General features: G+C 47.4%; 1 protein-coding gene across 1 annotated transcript in view; it reads right to left on the bottom strand.

Annotated features, from left to right (window-relative positions):
- Positions 1–16575, bottom strand: part of PEPD (peptidase D) — a 182132-nt gene that overhangs the window by 5799 nt on the left and 159758 nt on the right. The window contains exons 13-14 of the mRNA XM_056862584.1: positions 9187–9371; positions 2943–3134 (exon numbers count right to left, since the gene is read on the bottom strand). Of these exons, the coding sequence (XP_056718562.1) occupies positions 2943–3134; positions 9187–9371 (377 nt within the window). The remainder of the gene's footprint in view (positions 1–2942; positions 3135–9186; positions 9372–16575) is intronic.

The raw sequence follows: 16575 nt of genomic DNA, 5'->3' as shown, positions 1-16575 counted from the left end.
GCTGAACTACCCCACCAGAAAACGACAGTGAATTCAACACCCCATGGATCTGTTCTACTAGTTTCCTCCAACGGAAGGGGCAATCCTTAAGAATGTAAGAACAGCCCATGCTGAAGCAGACCAGCAGTCCATCTAGCCCAGTATCCTGTCACACACAGTGGCCAACCAATTCCTCTGGAGGGCCATCAACGGGGCATAGTGGCTGAGGCCTCCTGAGAGCCACCATGGTGTAGTGATTAAGGTGTCGGACTAGGATCTGGGGAACCTTGGTTCAAATCCCCACACTGCTGGGTGACCTCAGTCCAATCACACACTCTCAGCCTCGTCCCTGCAAGTATTTGGATGGGAGAACTCCAAGGACTACCTGGGTCGTGACACGAAGGCAGGCAATGGCCAACCAGCTCTGAATGTCTCTTGCCTTGAAAACCCTACGGGGTCGCCATAAGTCAGCTGTGACTTGACAGCAAAAGAAAAATTAAGAGGATGACTGTTAGTGAATGACAAGGTTTCCCCTGACAGAAGAGTCTCCTGATAACCCCCCCCCCCCCAACCTCTGGAAGATGCAGGTCACTAATATGATTTCCTGCTACAAGCATACCTCAGAGATATTGCAGGTTTGGTTCCACACCACTCCAACAAAGTGAATATTGCACTAAAGTGAGTCGCATAACTTTTATGGTTTCCCAGTGCATATAGAAGTTATGTTTACGCTATACTGTAGTCTATTAAGTGCGCAATAGCATTATGTCTAAAAAAATGTGCTGTAATAATAATATTAAAAAGTTTTGAATATTACGAGAATCAACCAAAATGTGACACAGGCACACGAAGTGAGCACATGCTGTTAGGAAAAATGGTGCTGACAGACTTGCTCAAAAACGCAATTATCTGCGAAGTGCAATAGAAAAAAGTGAAATAAAACAAGATATGCCTGTCCTTCTGCCTCCCCTTTCATTATCTTGCTCCATGCTCCTCCGGGGCCACCAGCCCCATCCTTACCCTCACAGTCTCCCTGATATCCTCGGGGCCCTAGTATCTAACTCCACAGCAGTCCCCAATGGTTCCTCACCCAAAGATCTCTCCAAGGCTGATGCATCAAAGCCCTCTGCTTCTCCTTAGCTCATTTTTTTGCTTGCCAGAACTTCCAAAACCCACAGACAACTAAATGCGATAGCTAGAATTATGGAAATGATGCCATTACCCCAGAGAGGTCTGGAGGATTTATGCTTTCAGCATCCCACTGAGGCCCCCTCAGCGAGAAGGTCTATAAAGAAGAAGTGTTGGTTTTTATATGCCCACTTTAACACTTAAGGAAGAATCAAACCGGTTTACAATCACCTTCCCTTCCCCTCCCCGCAACAGACACCCTGTGAGGTAGGTGGGGCTGAGAGAGTGTGACTAGCCCAAGGTCACCCAGCTGGCTTCGTGTGTAGGAGTGGGAAAACCAACCCCGTTCACCAGATCAGCTTCCGCCACTCATGTGGAGGAGTGGGGAATCAAACCTGGTTCTCCAGATCAGAGTCCACCGCTCCAAACCACTGCTCTTAACCACTAGACCACACTGCCTCTCAAGAGAGATGAAACCTCTCTTGGAGACAGCTGGACCCATCCCTACAGATCTTCTGCGGGTGGGTTTCAGGAGTGCTGTTCTCAGTCCACAGAGATGACATCTGGATGCTCATTGTCAGGCAGAGATGCTTTAGGTCTCCACCAGGGAGAAATGTGGGGTGGAAATATCTAAATAAATACATAAGAAATACAATGTGTGTGTGCCACAGGCACTAAGCGGGGACTCTGTTGGGCAGACTATCTGATGCACGAAGTGGTCCATAAAGGCAAGAAGCCGAAAGATGCTGAATGCAGACAAAGGGTTTGCCTCCCCAGCATGCAGGCACTTGCTCCATGGTCCATTTCTGGCAGCACAAAAGCCACTGCTGTTAGCAGGAGTTCTTTAAAATCAAGCAAACTGCAGTATGCTATTGCTCAAAGAAACCCAAGAGCCATTTCCACTCGTGCAAAGCACAGCACTAGCATTAGAGAATGTTAACCTATGTGTTTAAATATTAAAAAGGTAAAGGTCCCCTGTGCAAGCACCGGGTCATTCCTGACCCATGGCGTGATGTCACATCCCGATGTTTTGCCTCCCATCCATAGGAGAGGGGCTGTGGCTCAGTGGTAGAGCATCTGCTTGGCATGCAGAGGGTCCCAGGTTCAATCCCTGGCATCTCCAGTTAAAGGGACTAGGCAAGTAGGTGATGTGAAAGACCCCTGCCTGAGACCCTAGAGAGCCGCTGCCGGTCTTAGTAGACAATACTGACTTTGATGGACCAAGGGTCTGATTCAGTATCAGGCAGCTTCACGTGTTCATCCCCCATGCTGTTTTTGGGGAGCCAAAATGGCTCAGGGGCCATAGGCAATATTTGTCCTGGCAAGGAGCTGCACAGATTCCCCCCCCCCCCCGCCCAAAAAAAAACCGGAACAGAGGAAGGCACAAGCCCTGCTTCCTCTGCGGCACAGTCCCAATCCAAATCAGTCTCCTGCTGTGCTTTTAACACAGGAGTTTCCCCGCCAGGTACTGGCAGCTGCAGTACAGTTGCTGGGCCCCGTTGGCAGCTTGTAGAAAGTGTAACTTGGTCTCTTGGGAAGAGTTTCCACTTGGAAAGAAGATCAGCTTTGAATCAGATTCAAATCTCTTCTATGCAAAGAACTCAGTACCGGGCCTTGGGCAGGTTATTTTTGAGCTCTCAGAAATGACAGGAGACTCATGCTAGCCTAATTTACAGGACTGTTGTACAGGTTGATTGCAGATGTGAAACGTTTTGAACCTGGACTGCTCTACACATGGAACGGGACAGTTCCATAACTGAAATCCACAGCTTCCCATCTGCACACAATGTCCCATGGCAGATGCCCAGTGCTGAAGCCCCAACCCAGTTACTCACCCCGCCGAAGCGTCGGAAGCGAGAAAGGACGCTGTTGTTGATGAAGCAAGCTTGAACCGGATCGACAAGGGCCTGATCCAAGAGGTGGTCAATGAAGTAGATGCCGGGCTCAATCGTCAGCACCATACCCTGCTCCAGGACACGGGCTGTCCGCAGACTCCGGAGGGCTGGCAGGTCAATGCGTTCCACGCCCTGGAAAGAAAGAGTTGGGAAATTCTAGGCTTAGCCCACTTTCAAGAATACAAAAAGAGTCCTGCTGCATCAAAATGGGGTTCCATTTTTCTCCCAAAACCATTTGCAGCCGATTCTTCTTTACCAGACCAATTTCCATCCATAAGACCACTAGCTTTTTTGCTCAGGCCAATTCTATTGAGCATCACCAGTAAAAGAAGAAGAGTTGGTTTTTTATATGCTGGCTTTCTCCACCACTTAAGGAAGAATCAAACTAGCTTACAATCACCTTCCCTTCCCCTCCCCACAACAGACACCCTGTGAGCTGAGTGAGGCTGAGAGAGCTCTAACAGAGCTGTGACTACCCCAAGGTCACCCAGCTGGCTTCGTGTGTAGGAGTGGGGAAACAAATCCAGTTCACCAGATTAGCATCTGCCGCTCATGCGGAGGAGTGGGTAATCAAACCCGTTTCTCCAGATCAGAGTCCACCACTCCAAACCACTGCTCTTAACCACTACACCACAGTGGCTCTCAGTAAACCCTATAGTTAGTTGGCACCTCTCTGTTTTCACAGGCAGTTCCAGTGAGGTCCAGACAGTATTTCTGGGCCAGCGCCTTGGAATGCACAGAGATTCTTGAAGAGCTGTATGTACTGGATCAATGGGCAAGCAGAGGTGCTTTCCTCTGGTGGAACAAGCCTCTTGCATTAAGGTAAGGCTCCTTCTGCTGAGAAAATCACCACTGCTTGATAAACAAATCCATGGGAAGAAAAAGAAGAGTTGGTTTTTATATGCCGACTTTCTGTACCACTTAAGGAAGAATCAAACCGGATTACAATCACCTTCTCTTCCCCTCCTCACCACAGACACCCTGTGAGGGAGGTGGGGCTGAGAGAGCTGTAAGAGCTGTGACTAGCCCAAGGTCACCCAGGTGGCTACATGCACAGGAGTAGGGAAACCAACCTGGTTCACCAGATTAGAGTCTGCTGCTCATATGGAGGAGTGGGGAATCAAACCCGGTTCTCCAGATCAGAGTCTGCCGCTCCAAACCACTGCTCTTAACCACTATACCACGCTGACACTTTCCTCCAGCAAAAGATGCCTCTTGCATCAGGGGGCAAGGCTCCTTTGGCCAGAGGAAAGTGCCTCTGCTGGAGGAATAGTTCCATGGGACCCAACCTCCTTTCCTCCAGCGGAAGGACCCTCTTGTATCAGGGTAAGTCTCCTTCTGCAAGAAAAAAAGAAGCCTCTGCTAGAGGAACAGTTCCATGGGATCCAACTCCCTTCCCCCGCCCCTCGGATTGAAAATACCAGCTTTGCCACGGAACAGGGACGGGACAGGACCCTAAAAATACACCTTATCAGGCTGCACATCTTCAACATTCACTTGTTCTTCTGAAGAGGAGCTCTAACCCACCCACTTCCCACCTAGATTCAACTCAGAGGATTATGAAGCAGGACAGTGTGCTTAGGCTACTATTCTCCAACCCCTTTTCCGAGCATTTTATGATCTGGGCTGAAAGGCAATAACTCTGCAGCCAAATTGTTCTCCAGAGAGTTCACAAGAGCCTGCTTTGCTTACACATCAGGCGTGCAAGCGATGAGTCCTGAAAATAAACAGGCTCTAATGTACAAATGCTCTCCCCTTGGCCTGAGAACTGGAACGATGCCATGATCTTGGGCAGCCTCAAGCCAAACTGAAAGGAATTAAGAGCTCTGCAGAGAGGAGCTGATCATTTTGCCCCTTCCCCCCAAACACTCCAGGTGTCATGACAGCTGATGAACACGGCACCATCTCCTGCAGGTCTGACTTCAAGAGACAAAAGCTCCCTGATCCTAAAGGTAAAGGTAGTCTCCTGTGCAAGCATCAGGTCATTCTTGACCCATGGGGTGACGTCACATCCTGATGTTTACTAGGCAAGACTATGTTTACGGGGTGGTTTGCCATTGCCTTCCCCAGTCATCTTCCCTTTACCCCCAGTGAGCTGGGTACTCATTCGATCGAAGGCTGAGTCAACCTTGAGCTGGACACCTGAAACCGACTTCCATCGGGAACGAACTCAGGTCATGAGCAGAGCTTTTGACTGCAGTACTGCAGTTTAACACTCTGCGCCTCGGGGCCCTGATCCTATACATTTCAAAAAAGGGGGTTTCTAGCATCGAGGTTGGGTTGATTAGGACCTGGCTTCTGTACAAGCTGATGGCAATGAAAGGCCATGTGGTTTAGTGATTAGAGTGCCAGACGGGTCTGGGAGACTCTGGTTTGAATCTCCCGTTTTGCCACAAAAAATTCTGGATGGCCTTGAGCCAGTTGCTCCTTCTCAGCCTAACCTGCCTTACAAGCCAGTGTGGTGTAGTGGCTATGAGTGTCAGACTAGGATCTGGGAGACCCAGGTTTGAATCCCCACTCTGCGGTAGAAGCTTGCTGGGTGACCTTAGGCTAGTCACACACTTTCCCCATAACCTACCTCACAGGATTGCTGTGATGGTAAAATGGAGGAAAGGAGAATGATGTGAGCCATTTTGGATCCCCACTGGGATGAAAGGTGGGATATAAACGATGCGAAAGACTTCTTCTGCCTGAGATCCTGGAGAGCCATGGCCAGTCTGAGTAGACAAGACTGACTTTGATGGACCAAGTATAAGTATTTGGTGTTTATTTAATTCATTTATATCATTTAATTCATTTATATCATTTAATTCATTTATATCATTTTCTATGCCAACTTTCTCTACCATTTAAGGAAGAATCAAACTGGCCTTCCCTTCCCCTCCCCACAACAGACACCCTGTGAGGTAGGTGAGGCTGAGCGAGTGGGACTAGCCAAAGGTCACCCAGCTGGCTTCATGTGTAGGAGTGGGGAAACAAATCCAGTTCACCAGATTAGCGTTTGCCGCTCATGTGGGGGAGTGGGGAAACAAACCTTGTTCTCCAGATCAGAGTCTACCACTCCAAACCACCGCTCTTAACCACTACACCACGCTGGCTCTCTGCAAGGGTGTGTGTGGAGGGTTGTGACTAGCAGTTCTGGAAGTCCAGCCTGCACAAGTTTACCTGAATCTCTTGCTTTAAAGGCTGAGGGTTTTTTTAAAAAAAGAAGCTGCTAGAAGGAAGTGGCTATTGAAGAACAGCACTTTTTGACTGTATAACATGTGCAATTTCATTTTTTGTGGGAGAGTTGCTTTTTTTCTGTGGGAGAGCTGCTTACTGGAAATGCCCCCCAACAATAAATAACTTGGCTAAGCACATTAAAAAAAAAACTGGAAAGGGTTTATGTGGGTCATGGGGAACTTTGTAATGGATAGCAACTGGGAGCTGAAATGAGGAAGAGCCAAGTTTTCAATTGTACGGACTTGAAAAAATAGCACGAAAACACTAAAATTAACTTGTGACTCTGTCATGATTGGCATGGAAGTATGCAGCGGCGCTCATCCGTTACACTGCAAAATGAGAACAGCACACAGAGAAATGCCAGCATGCACATGGACTCAAGCCCTGGTCAACAGCAACCCAGGTTCCCTCGTAACCACGGTTTGCAAACCAGTACTCAAACTGCGCTATCAAACTGCGGTCTACAAGGGAACCGTGGTTATCATTTTGCATGCGTGTAAAGTGAAACCGTCTTTCATGCTGTCAGTGGAAAGGGCACGATTCTCTCTGGGTTCAGTTTCCAGACTGGTTCTTGATCAGAAAACTGAGGTCTGCAGGGAAGGAAGGCTGCATCTGTAACCTGAGCTGTCCGTTTTGTCCTACTTAGAGGCAACACACACTCGGATCCTAGTTACCCCTTGAATGATGGCTCAAGAAGGAAGCAGCTCCCTCCAACTGTTTTGAATCCAAAAGGTCCCCCCTCTCACAACTATCTCATCAGGCAGAGGAAGCAAGAGTGGTCTGAAGGGTCAGCTTTAACCTTGAAGGCAGGAACCTTGCCTGATGGAAAGAGAGAGTCATGGTGTTGTTTTGCTGCTTGGCTGGGCTTCTGGGGGGATGATTTGCAATTAGCCTACCCTTCCTTCCCCAAGCTGGAGAACTCTGTGTACAGCTTGGCTCAGTTGCTGGGGTCAGGGTGCATCTCTCTGCCACTCAGAGTTTAAAAATACAAGGCCCCACCAGAAGCAAAATGGTGCACCATTTCAGTTGTGGAGGCCTGGACAACAGCGGTATAACATGGGCCTTTTTCTGTTGTGGCTCGGTGGAATTCCTTCTTCAGGAAAGCCTTCCCAGTTGGCCGCCTTCTCAAGTGCAGAAGGTCTGCAAAGATAACCTTCTGGTTCAGGGAAAGACTTCTGGAATCCCTGGTAGGATTTGGGATGCCAATGTCAAGGCCTGCTGGTGATTTTTGCAAGCAACTGCTTTAATAACTTCCATAAAAGGCAATTTGATTTTATTGCAACATTGGTTACAGATTGCACGGCCGCATCAAAAGTCCGGTGAAGTGGGCGAACAAACAGATAGACAAGAGCTGGATCCAAAAGTGCCTGCAGAATGGCACTGCTGTTGGCAGAGGGATGACGATACATCTGCCGATTCCATCCTCCTACTGCGCCCCCCCCCCAGTTAGCCCTTCATAGTACTCCTGAGGATCCTTTGCCCCTCCTGCAGAATTTCAGGGGGCTCAATGGGCTGTGCCCTGACCTGTAAGGCCCAGGCTAGCCCAATCTCATCAGATCTCGGCAGCTAAGCTGGGGCAGCCCTGGATAGTATTTGGATGGGTGACCACCAAGGAAGTCCAGGGTTGCTCTGCAGAGGAAGGCAATGGCAAACCACCTCTGTTCGACTCTCACCTTGAAAACGCTACAGGGTTGCCATGAGTTGGTTGTGACTTGATGGCACTTTTCACCAACCACTCTGGTTGGCCCTGACTTGGGTGGCCCAGCCTAGCTTGATCTTGCCAGATCTCAGAAGCTAAGCAGGGTCAGCCTGGGTTAATACTTAGATGGGAGACCACCAAGGAAGTCCTGGGTTGCTACACAGAGGCAGGCAATGACAAACCACTTTTCTTCATCTCTTGCATTGAAACTGCTACAAGGTCACCATAATTAAGCTGTGACTTCATGGCCCTTTCCACCACCAATGATATGCCGGGGGAAGGGTGGAAGGCCAGACAGCCTCATTTTATTTCTTTAAGGAAAATATGGTGGAAGAAGAGTTGGTTTTTATATGCCGACTTTCTCTACCATTTAAGGGAGAATCAAACCAGCTTACAAACACCTTCCCTTCCCCACAACAGACACCCTGTGAGGTAAGTGGGGCTGAAAGAGCTCTTAAGAGAACTGGGACTAGCCCAAGGTCATCCAGCTGGCTTTGTGTGTAGAAGTGGGGAAAGTTCTGCGTGAACGTCTTTCCAGTTCACCAGATCAGCTTCTGCCGCTCATGTGGAGGAGTGGGGAATCAACCCTGGTTCTCCAGATCAGAGTCCACAGCTCCAAACCACCGCTCTTAACCACTACACAATGCTGGCTCTCCAGCACCAACGTTGTTCTTGGGTCTCTATCCACCAGCAAAAAGGGGAGTGTTTTATCTTTTGTTACGGTGGCAGGTGATTTGATTAAGATAGGGGTAATCCATTGATTGCGATAGGAATTATATTGGGGGTATTTCAACATCATATGGGATAATGAATCCACTCTCTTCAGATCACATGGAAAAAACCTATCTGAATACAGTAAATTGCCATATCTTCTATTTAACACTGCTGAAGGGGCGGCATTCAAGCGAGCAAGCTTGAATGCTCTGTGGTTAACGGGGGACTATTAAATTGATAAAATAAGCTGGAGTTTGCAAAGATGGAAGGATACCTAAAAATTGGGTGGAACATACTCTCCTAGCACGCATTACAGAGCGGGACTCTCGTTTTGCAAGTTTTACGGTGATCAGGATCCAGTCCTGAACAAACAAAGATGCTGCATGGCTACAGCAGGATAAACAGAAGATTTCTGCCTTGGTGGGGACGGGGAGGGAAGAGAAGGAGCGTTTGCCGTGATCCCTCCCCAGACTTCAACTTCATTCTGCAATCGCAAAAGAAATGCCCAGTTGGTTTAATTGGCTCGCTTGAGAGTGTACCGGCACTGACCTCTGGGTAGCCTCCAACATCATGAACGTCAATGCCAAGGAAGTGGCCCAGCCCATGTGGCATGAACACTGCCCCCAGGTGAACCTTCACCATGTCGTCCACGCTGCCCTGGAGGATGCCAATTTTTTTGAGCTCTTGCAGGTTGACTCTGTCAGCCAGACGGTGCATGTCGGGCCAGGAGACTCCTGGGAGAGAACAGAAGGAGACGGTCAACAGCCACCGGGACAGAGACACTTGTATCAGAAGAGTTTCAGATCACCGCCAGTGGAAGCACAGCCGTCGCCCCCGGCTTATTTTACAAATAACAAGAAGAACAAAACATTTTATTTGCAAACGATTCGTTTATTTGCAAACGATATTTCCAACTCTAATGACTCTACTGCAAGCCAGCAAATGGGAAAGCAATGAATACACACACATGAACACATGAAGCCGCCTTATACTGAATCACACCCTTGGTCCATCAAAGTATTGTCTACTCAGACCGGCAGCAGCTCTCCAGGGTCTCAGGCTGAGGTCTTTCACATCACCTACTTGCCTAGTCCCTGTAACTGTAGATGCCAGGGATTGAACCTGGGACCTTCTGCATTCCAAGCAGATGCTCTACCACAGCCCCTCCCCATAATAATAAGATGTTGAAGACATTTTACAAAAGCTTCTTCTCCCCCCGCCCCCAAATGGGTTTTATTTTATACAGTCACCACATCAAGCTGCAAAGAAGAGAACCAGTCCAGAACATTTAGGCTCAGGGGCACCACCCTTTACAGATCACAGCTCCAAGGCTTCAAGATGGAAACTCCTGAAGACATACAAGGAGTCTTCTAACGGTAGCATCAAATAGCAGGCCTTGTCTAGAAGTCAGCTTCCCAAGCTCCACCATCCCGTGCTCTGTTCTGCAGCTTCAGTAGTACTGCAGGAGAAGTCTACTTGGACCTCTGCCTCATCTTTCTCCTTTTGCGCTTCAGTCTGCGCATACATTTCTTTAGCTCACATAATGGGGTAGCTCCCCCTGGCTCAGTCCCCAAGAACGGGGAGCAGAGCTGTCGCCAGATGGCCGCGGATTGATGAGATGCAGTCCACTCAAGATGGTGGTGGCGGCAAGAGCGGAAAGCGTCTTCTTTTTTTAACGCACACCCAGGACACTTAACAGTAGGTGCTTCAAGTGACTATCTAAGACCAAGCCAACACTTCTAACTATTTTTGGCAACATGCAATATTGTCTTGTGGCCCATTCAGGCTGCAATCCGAAGAACGCCTCCCTGGGAGTAAGCCCCACTGAATCAAATGTGACTTGCTTCTGAGTAAACATGCGTACGGATTGCTCATTTGCCCCGACCTGGAGTTTGGCAACTACTGTTCTGTTTCAGCATGCCGAGCTCTGGGTTCAAAGCCCCCAATCACTGGTGAAGTTCACTGGTTGACCTTCAGCCAGCAACTTGGTATAGTGTTTAGGATATCTGGGAGACTCAGGTTTGAATCCCCACTCGCTGGGGGGCCAGTTACACATACTCTGAGCCAAACCTACCTCACAGGGTCGTTGTGAGGATAAAAGAGAGGAGAGGAGAACAGTGTAAACTACTTTGGGGAGAAAGGAGAGATGGGAATGAAGGAAATGAAACAGAACTCCGGGGCTCACCCTGGGCAGAGGATTGGCCCTGCGTGCCAAGCAAAACGGTCGGTCTGGTATGTCCCTCTTGAATCCTGCTATTTACCATGCAAAAATGGCCATTGTTTTTTCTCTACACACACTCCTCTGCTCAGAACTGCACACATGGAGGGCCCTTTCCCACTGCAGGCCACCACACCGCGTGGCCTTCCCTTCACTTGTCCCATGTTGACAGTTGCCGTATGAAGGTAACTGGGGCTAAGGATTAGCAAACAAACATTTTCTTTGTTTGGATTTGGCACGCTCGCGCAAGAGTCAGCAGTTTGTAAATCCAAGAGGCCTTCCAAATTTAAATCAGCTTTAGCCCCCCTTGGTAGCTGCTTTGGGGATGGGTGGAAGAGGGCGTCGTGTTCTAATTATGGTAACACTGGTGGGGTTTTGTTCCCCCCTTTTCTTTTCTCTCTCCAAGATGTGCTGAAAGTCAAAGAAGGCAGGAATACTCCCCATCGCTCAGCACCAATAAAAATCATCCCCTCGTCACCGGCTCTGGAATAAAGGCCAGTAGCAGAATGGCTTTCTTCGTGCAAAGGCTGTAGGCATGACATCTGTTCAACATTACCATCTTACCCAAATACAAGCATCTTGGGGAGGTTTTCGCATGCCAGCTTCACTCCGTGCACATGGACCATTCGAAGAACAAGCTTTTTTAAGTACTCTTTGTGCGGCCTGGCAGAGGATGGAGCTCAGTGGTAGCCAACACATTCCCAGCACTCGTGTGCGGGAAAGGATACCCCACTGGCTTCAGAAGAAGAAGAAGAGTTGGTTTTTATATGCCGACTTTCTCTACCACTTAAGGGAGACTCAAACCGGCTTACAATCACCTTCCCCTCCCCACAACAGACACCCTGTGAGGGAGGTGGGGCTGACAGAGGTGTGACTAGCCCAAGGTCACCCAGTTAGCTTCTTGTGTAGGAGTGGGGAAACAAATCCAGTTCACCAGATTAGCCTCCGCAGCTCATGTGGAGGAGTGGGGAATCGAACCCGGTTCTCCAGATCAGACTCCACCACTCCAAACCACTGCTCTTAACCACTACACCATGCTGGCTCGCTTCAGCAGTCAGAGGCAGCCTTAATGCATGCATGCAGTTCCTGACAGCGTCGGGGAAATGGGACGTCTTTATTTGAAGCAGAAGTCCTTGCCAGCATCCGAGTTAATAGCCCCCGAAATAGCTGTCCTTGAAAACCCAGTGCATTAAGGATATGACCCTAGATGTGTACCATTAAATCAAAAGAGTTTCCATCTAGACATTAGGAAGAATTTTCTAACAGTTCCTCAGTGGAACAGGCTTCCTCGGGAGGTGGTGAGCGCTCCTTCCCTGGAGGTTTTTAAGAAGAGGTTAGATGGCCATCTGTCAGCAATGCTGATTCTATGACCTTAAGCAGATGATGAGAGGGAGGGCATCTTGGCCACCTTCTGGGGTGTGTGTCTGGGGGGATAGTTATGAATTTCCTGCATTATGCAGGGGGTTGGACTAGATGACCCTGGTGATCCCTTCCAACTCTATGATTCTATGATTCTAAGCAAGCTTAGTCAAGAAAAAAGTATGGCAGTCTTCCTCAAGTCTACACATACGCTGTAGGAAATTTAGCAGCTCCACGATGAGACACTAACTTTCTCACAAAGAAACCTGAAAGAGTAGCCCAAACCAGGGACATGATCCATGGTACCTGCGCCAGCTATTTGCTGCATGCTTTGTCGGGTAGCAGCTGGAACAGCCCAGCTTAGCCCGAGCTTGTCAGAACTTGGAAGCTAAGCAGGGTCAGCCCTGGTTAGTACTTGGACAGGAGAGACTAAGGAAGTCCAGGGCCACTATGTAGAGGCAGGCAATGACAAACCACCTCTGCTCATCTCTTGCCTGGAACATCCTGTACATGGAATCGCCATAAGTTGGGTGCGACTCGATGGCACCTTCTTCTTTTCTTTGTGATATTCCCAGTCAAATACTCCAAGAAGAGGTATAGTTTAGGGTTGATGCAAATTAAACAGGAAAGAGACATTTTTTCTGTAGAAATCTCTTTGACTGGGGTAAGGTTTCTTCCCTTCCTTCTTTCTTTCTTGCAATACTAATTAAATGACCCAATTTGATGAATGTGGAAACCGTATGTGGAAATTCCTCCCTGGAATTGCAGGATTCAGAACTGAGGGTCGCAAGACCCACCAAGCAACCTCCGTTGACTTGGGGAAAACTGTGATTCCTCAAGTCCCATCAGAGAATCACTTCAGCTCCGAAACACTCCAGCTCATTCCCGTAGCTGCAAAGAACAAAATCCAAGGCACGCTCTTGGAAAATAAATATTTCATTACGGACCCAAGAGGCAGGCTAAGAATTTAAACTTTTTAATTTTTTTTTAAAGTAGAAAGTGGGTTAAATGCATTCATAGATGAACAGCGTACACATTCTGAAACCAATCGTTTTGAGAAATATCCAATATACTTGACTTTAAAAAGGTAAAGGTCCCCTGGGCAAGCACTGGGTCATTCTTGACCCATGGGGTGACGTCACATCCCGACGTTTACTAGGCAGACTTTGTTTACGAGGTGGTTTGCCAGTGCCTTCCCCAGTCATCTTCCCTTTACCGCCAGCGAGCTGGGTACTCATTTTACCAACCTCTGAAGGATGGAAGGCTGAGTCAACCTTGAGCCGGCTACCTGAAACCAACTTCCGTCAGGATCGAACTCAGGTCGTGAGCAGAGCTTGGACTGCAGTACTGCAGTTTGCCACTCTGCGCCACGGGGCTTTTACTTGACTTTGGGGGCATTAAAAATCACATCTAAGTGACTGGACGGTCATTGCTATCTCACTGCAGTTTTGAATGTTCACACACATTCTCTAGGGACTGTTGACATTCGCCACATTTGGGACAGTTTCAGATGGGGTAGCCATATGGGTCTGCAGTAGAAGAGCCCAGGAGTGCCTTAAAGACTAACAAGATTTCCAGGGTATATGCTTTGGAGAGTCCAAGCTCCCTTCATCAGATATCTGATGTCCGGTATCCGGCAAAGGAAGTGTGAACATAAGAAAAGCCCTGCTGGATCAGACCAAGGCCCATCAGGTCCAGCAGTCTGTTCGCACAGTGGCCAACCAGGTGCCTCTAGGAAGCCCCCAAACAAGACAACCGCAGCAGCACTGTCCTGCCTGTGTTCCACAGCACCTAATATAATAGGCATGCTCCTCTGATCCTGGAGAGAATAGGTATGCATCATGACTAGCATCCATTTTTACTCGTAGCCATGAATATCCCTCTCCTCCATAAACATGTCCACTCCTCTCTTAAAGCCTTCCCAGTTGGCAGCCATCACTACAACCTGGGGCAGGGAGCTCCACAATTTAACTATTAATTGTTTGAAGAAATACTCCCATCTATCTGTTTTGAATCTCTCACCCTCCAGCTTCAGCAGATGACCTGCGTTCTAGTACTATGAGGGAGAAAAGCTTCTCTCTCCATACCATGCATAATTTTATAGACCTCTATCATGTCTCTCCATAACTGCCATCTTTCTCTACCTTGGAAATCTTGCGGGCCTTTAAGGTGTTTCTGGACTCAAATCTTGCTCACATTTCAGACAACTGCCCTGACCTGCAGAGGACGAGACCAGCGGTTGTGCAGTGCTCAGCCTGTCCAGTCAGACCAAGTCAACTGGAAGGTGTTTGACTGAGGGGAGGGGGGAGTGAATCTGCTCCCTCTCGTCTTCACAAACGGCTGAAGTCAGCGTCTTGCTTGCTGGGGACTGCCCAACCAGCTGGGAGATAAGATGGCTGAACAGCGACGGATAGCAGATAGAACTGAAAAGAGGGCTTTTTCACCAGGATGGAACAGGGAGGAGAAAGGAAAGCAGGCAAAGTAGGGCAGGCAGAGAGAGGGGGAAGGGCCCAGGACAGTCCAGGAAGTTGATCGGCACCACTGCAGACACCAGAATGTTTGTTTAGAATCACAGAATCATAGAGTTGGAAGGGATCACCAGGGTCATCTAGTCCAACCCCCTGCACAATGCAGGAAATTTACAACTACCTCCCCCCCACACCCCCAGTGACCCCTACTCCATGCCCAGAAGATGGCCAAGATGCCCTCCCTCTCATGATCTGCTTAAGGTCTTAGAATTAGCATTGCTGACAGATGGCCATCTAGCCTCTGCTTAAAGACCTCCAGGGAAGGACAGCTCACCACCTCCCAAGGAAGCCTGTCCCACTGAGGAACCGCTCTGTCAGAAAATTCTTCCTAATGTCTAGACGGAAACTCTTTTGATTTATTTTTTTTAATTTTTATTAATTTTTTTAACAAACATAAAAAAAGAAAAATAGACAAACAAATACAATAAGATAAAAGAACAAATCATAAAAAATACAAAAAGAAAGAAGAAAAATACAGAAGGGTATCTATATACCTTAATCGTTACATCCGTAATTATGATATTACAAAGATAAAGAAGATACCCCTTTCCCCTCCACCCACCTATAAAAGTGACCCTTCACCCGGCTTCCGAAGAAGTGTCTAGACAGTTTCTATAACACTTAATAATTAAAAACTTCTAAGATCATTAATGCTAATTTCTATAACTCGTTAATTAATACTGTAAACTCTATTTTTGCCAAATTATCCCAATATGAGGTGGCTTTAAACCATGTTTTTTTAAAATCTTCCATATCTTTTTCTTGTAGGAATTCCGTTAATTTGGCCATCCTCACATATGTCCATAATTTCTCTCTCCAGTCAATGATTGATGGTTTATTCACTTGTTTCCAAACTTTAGCTATCACAATTCTTGCAGCAGCAAAACTATATTGGCAAATAACCCTGTCCTGGTCATTCAATTTTTTTGGTGGAATACCTAATAAACAAAATGCAGGTTTCCTTTTTATTCTACCAGTAATCAGATTATTCGTTTCCATTGTTATTTTTTTCCAAAATCTTTTGATTTTTTTACATAACCACTATACATGCATATATGTTCCTCTTTCCTTTCTGCATTTCCAGCATATTCCCATATCTCCCTTATTCATCTTAGCTATCATCATAGGGGTAATATGCCATCTGTAAAACATTTTATATAGGTTTTCCCTAATTTCATTGGTTATTGTAAAGTTAAATTCTCTCTTCCATAAATTTTCCCATATTTCCAGATTTAATTTCAACCCGTTGGTTCTGGGGCAACAGAAAACAACTCGGCACCCTCCTTTATATGACAGCTCTTCAAAAACTTGAAGATGGTTATCAGATCACCTCTCAGTCTTCTCCTCTTCAGGCTAAACCTTGTCAAGCATCAACAGTGACTTTCCAAGGTCTCAGGCTGTGACACTACAGATTGTCATGAAACTAGGAAGGCATCAGGCCTGGATGGACTCAAGGGTGTTTATTTTGTATCCCTGCTTTCCCCAATAAATTAAACCAAGGCAACTCACATTTATACCTTCTAAATGCAATTTTTTGTTTTAAAAAAATAACAAAAAGAAAGAAAACAGCTACGGTAATAACGAAAATAGCAGCAAAGAAAACAGAAGGCAGGCAGGGAAGTAAAGGGAGCACCCCCCCAAAAAGAGAAAAGCATAAATGGAACGGGCGAGAAGAAGGATGCTCTACAGTTGTGGGGCTGCCACAGAGAAGGCCCTGCTGCCCATCACCACCCGCTTGATCTCTGCAGTCAGTTTCAAAAGATGCATTCAATGAGCAGGTAAATACAAACTGGCCATAGCAGGGCTGAACTCAGATCATCTAGCACTTTTTAC

The sequence above is a fragment of the Euleptes europaea genome, chromosome 17, assembly GCF_029931775.1.
Source record: "Euleptes europaea isolate rEulEur1 chromosome 17, rEulEur1.hap1, whole genome shotgun sequence".
In the NCBI taxonomy this organism is placed as follows: domain Eukaryota; kingdom Metazoa; phylum Chordata; class Lepidosauria; order Squamata; family Sphaerodactylidae; genus Euleptes; species Euleptes europaea.
The sequence above is the reverse complement of the archived record's forward strand: the minus strand, read 5'-3'. Positions and strand labels throughout refer to the sequence as shown.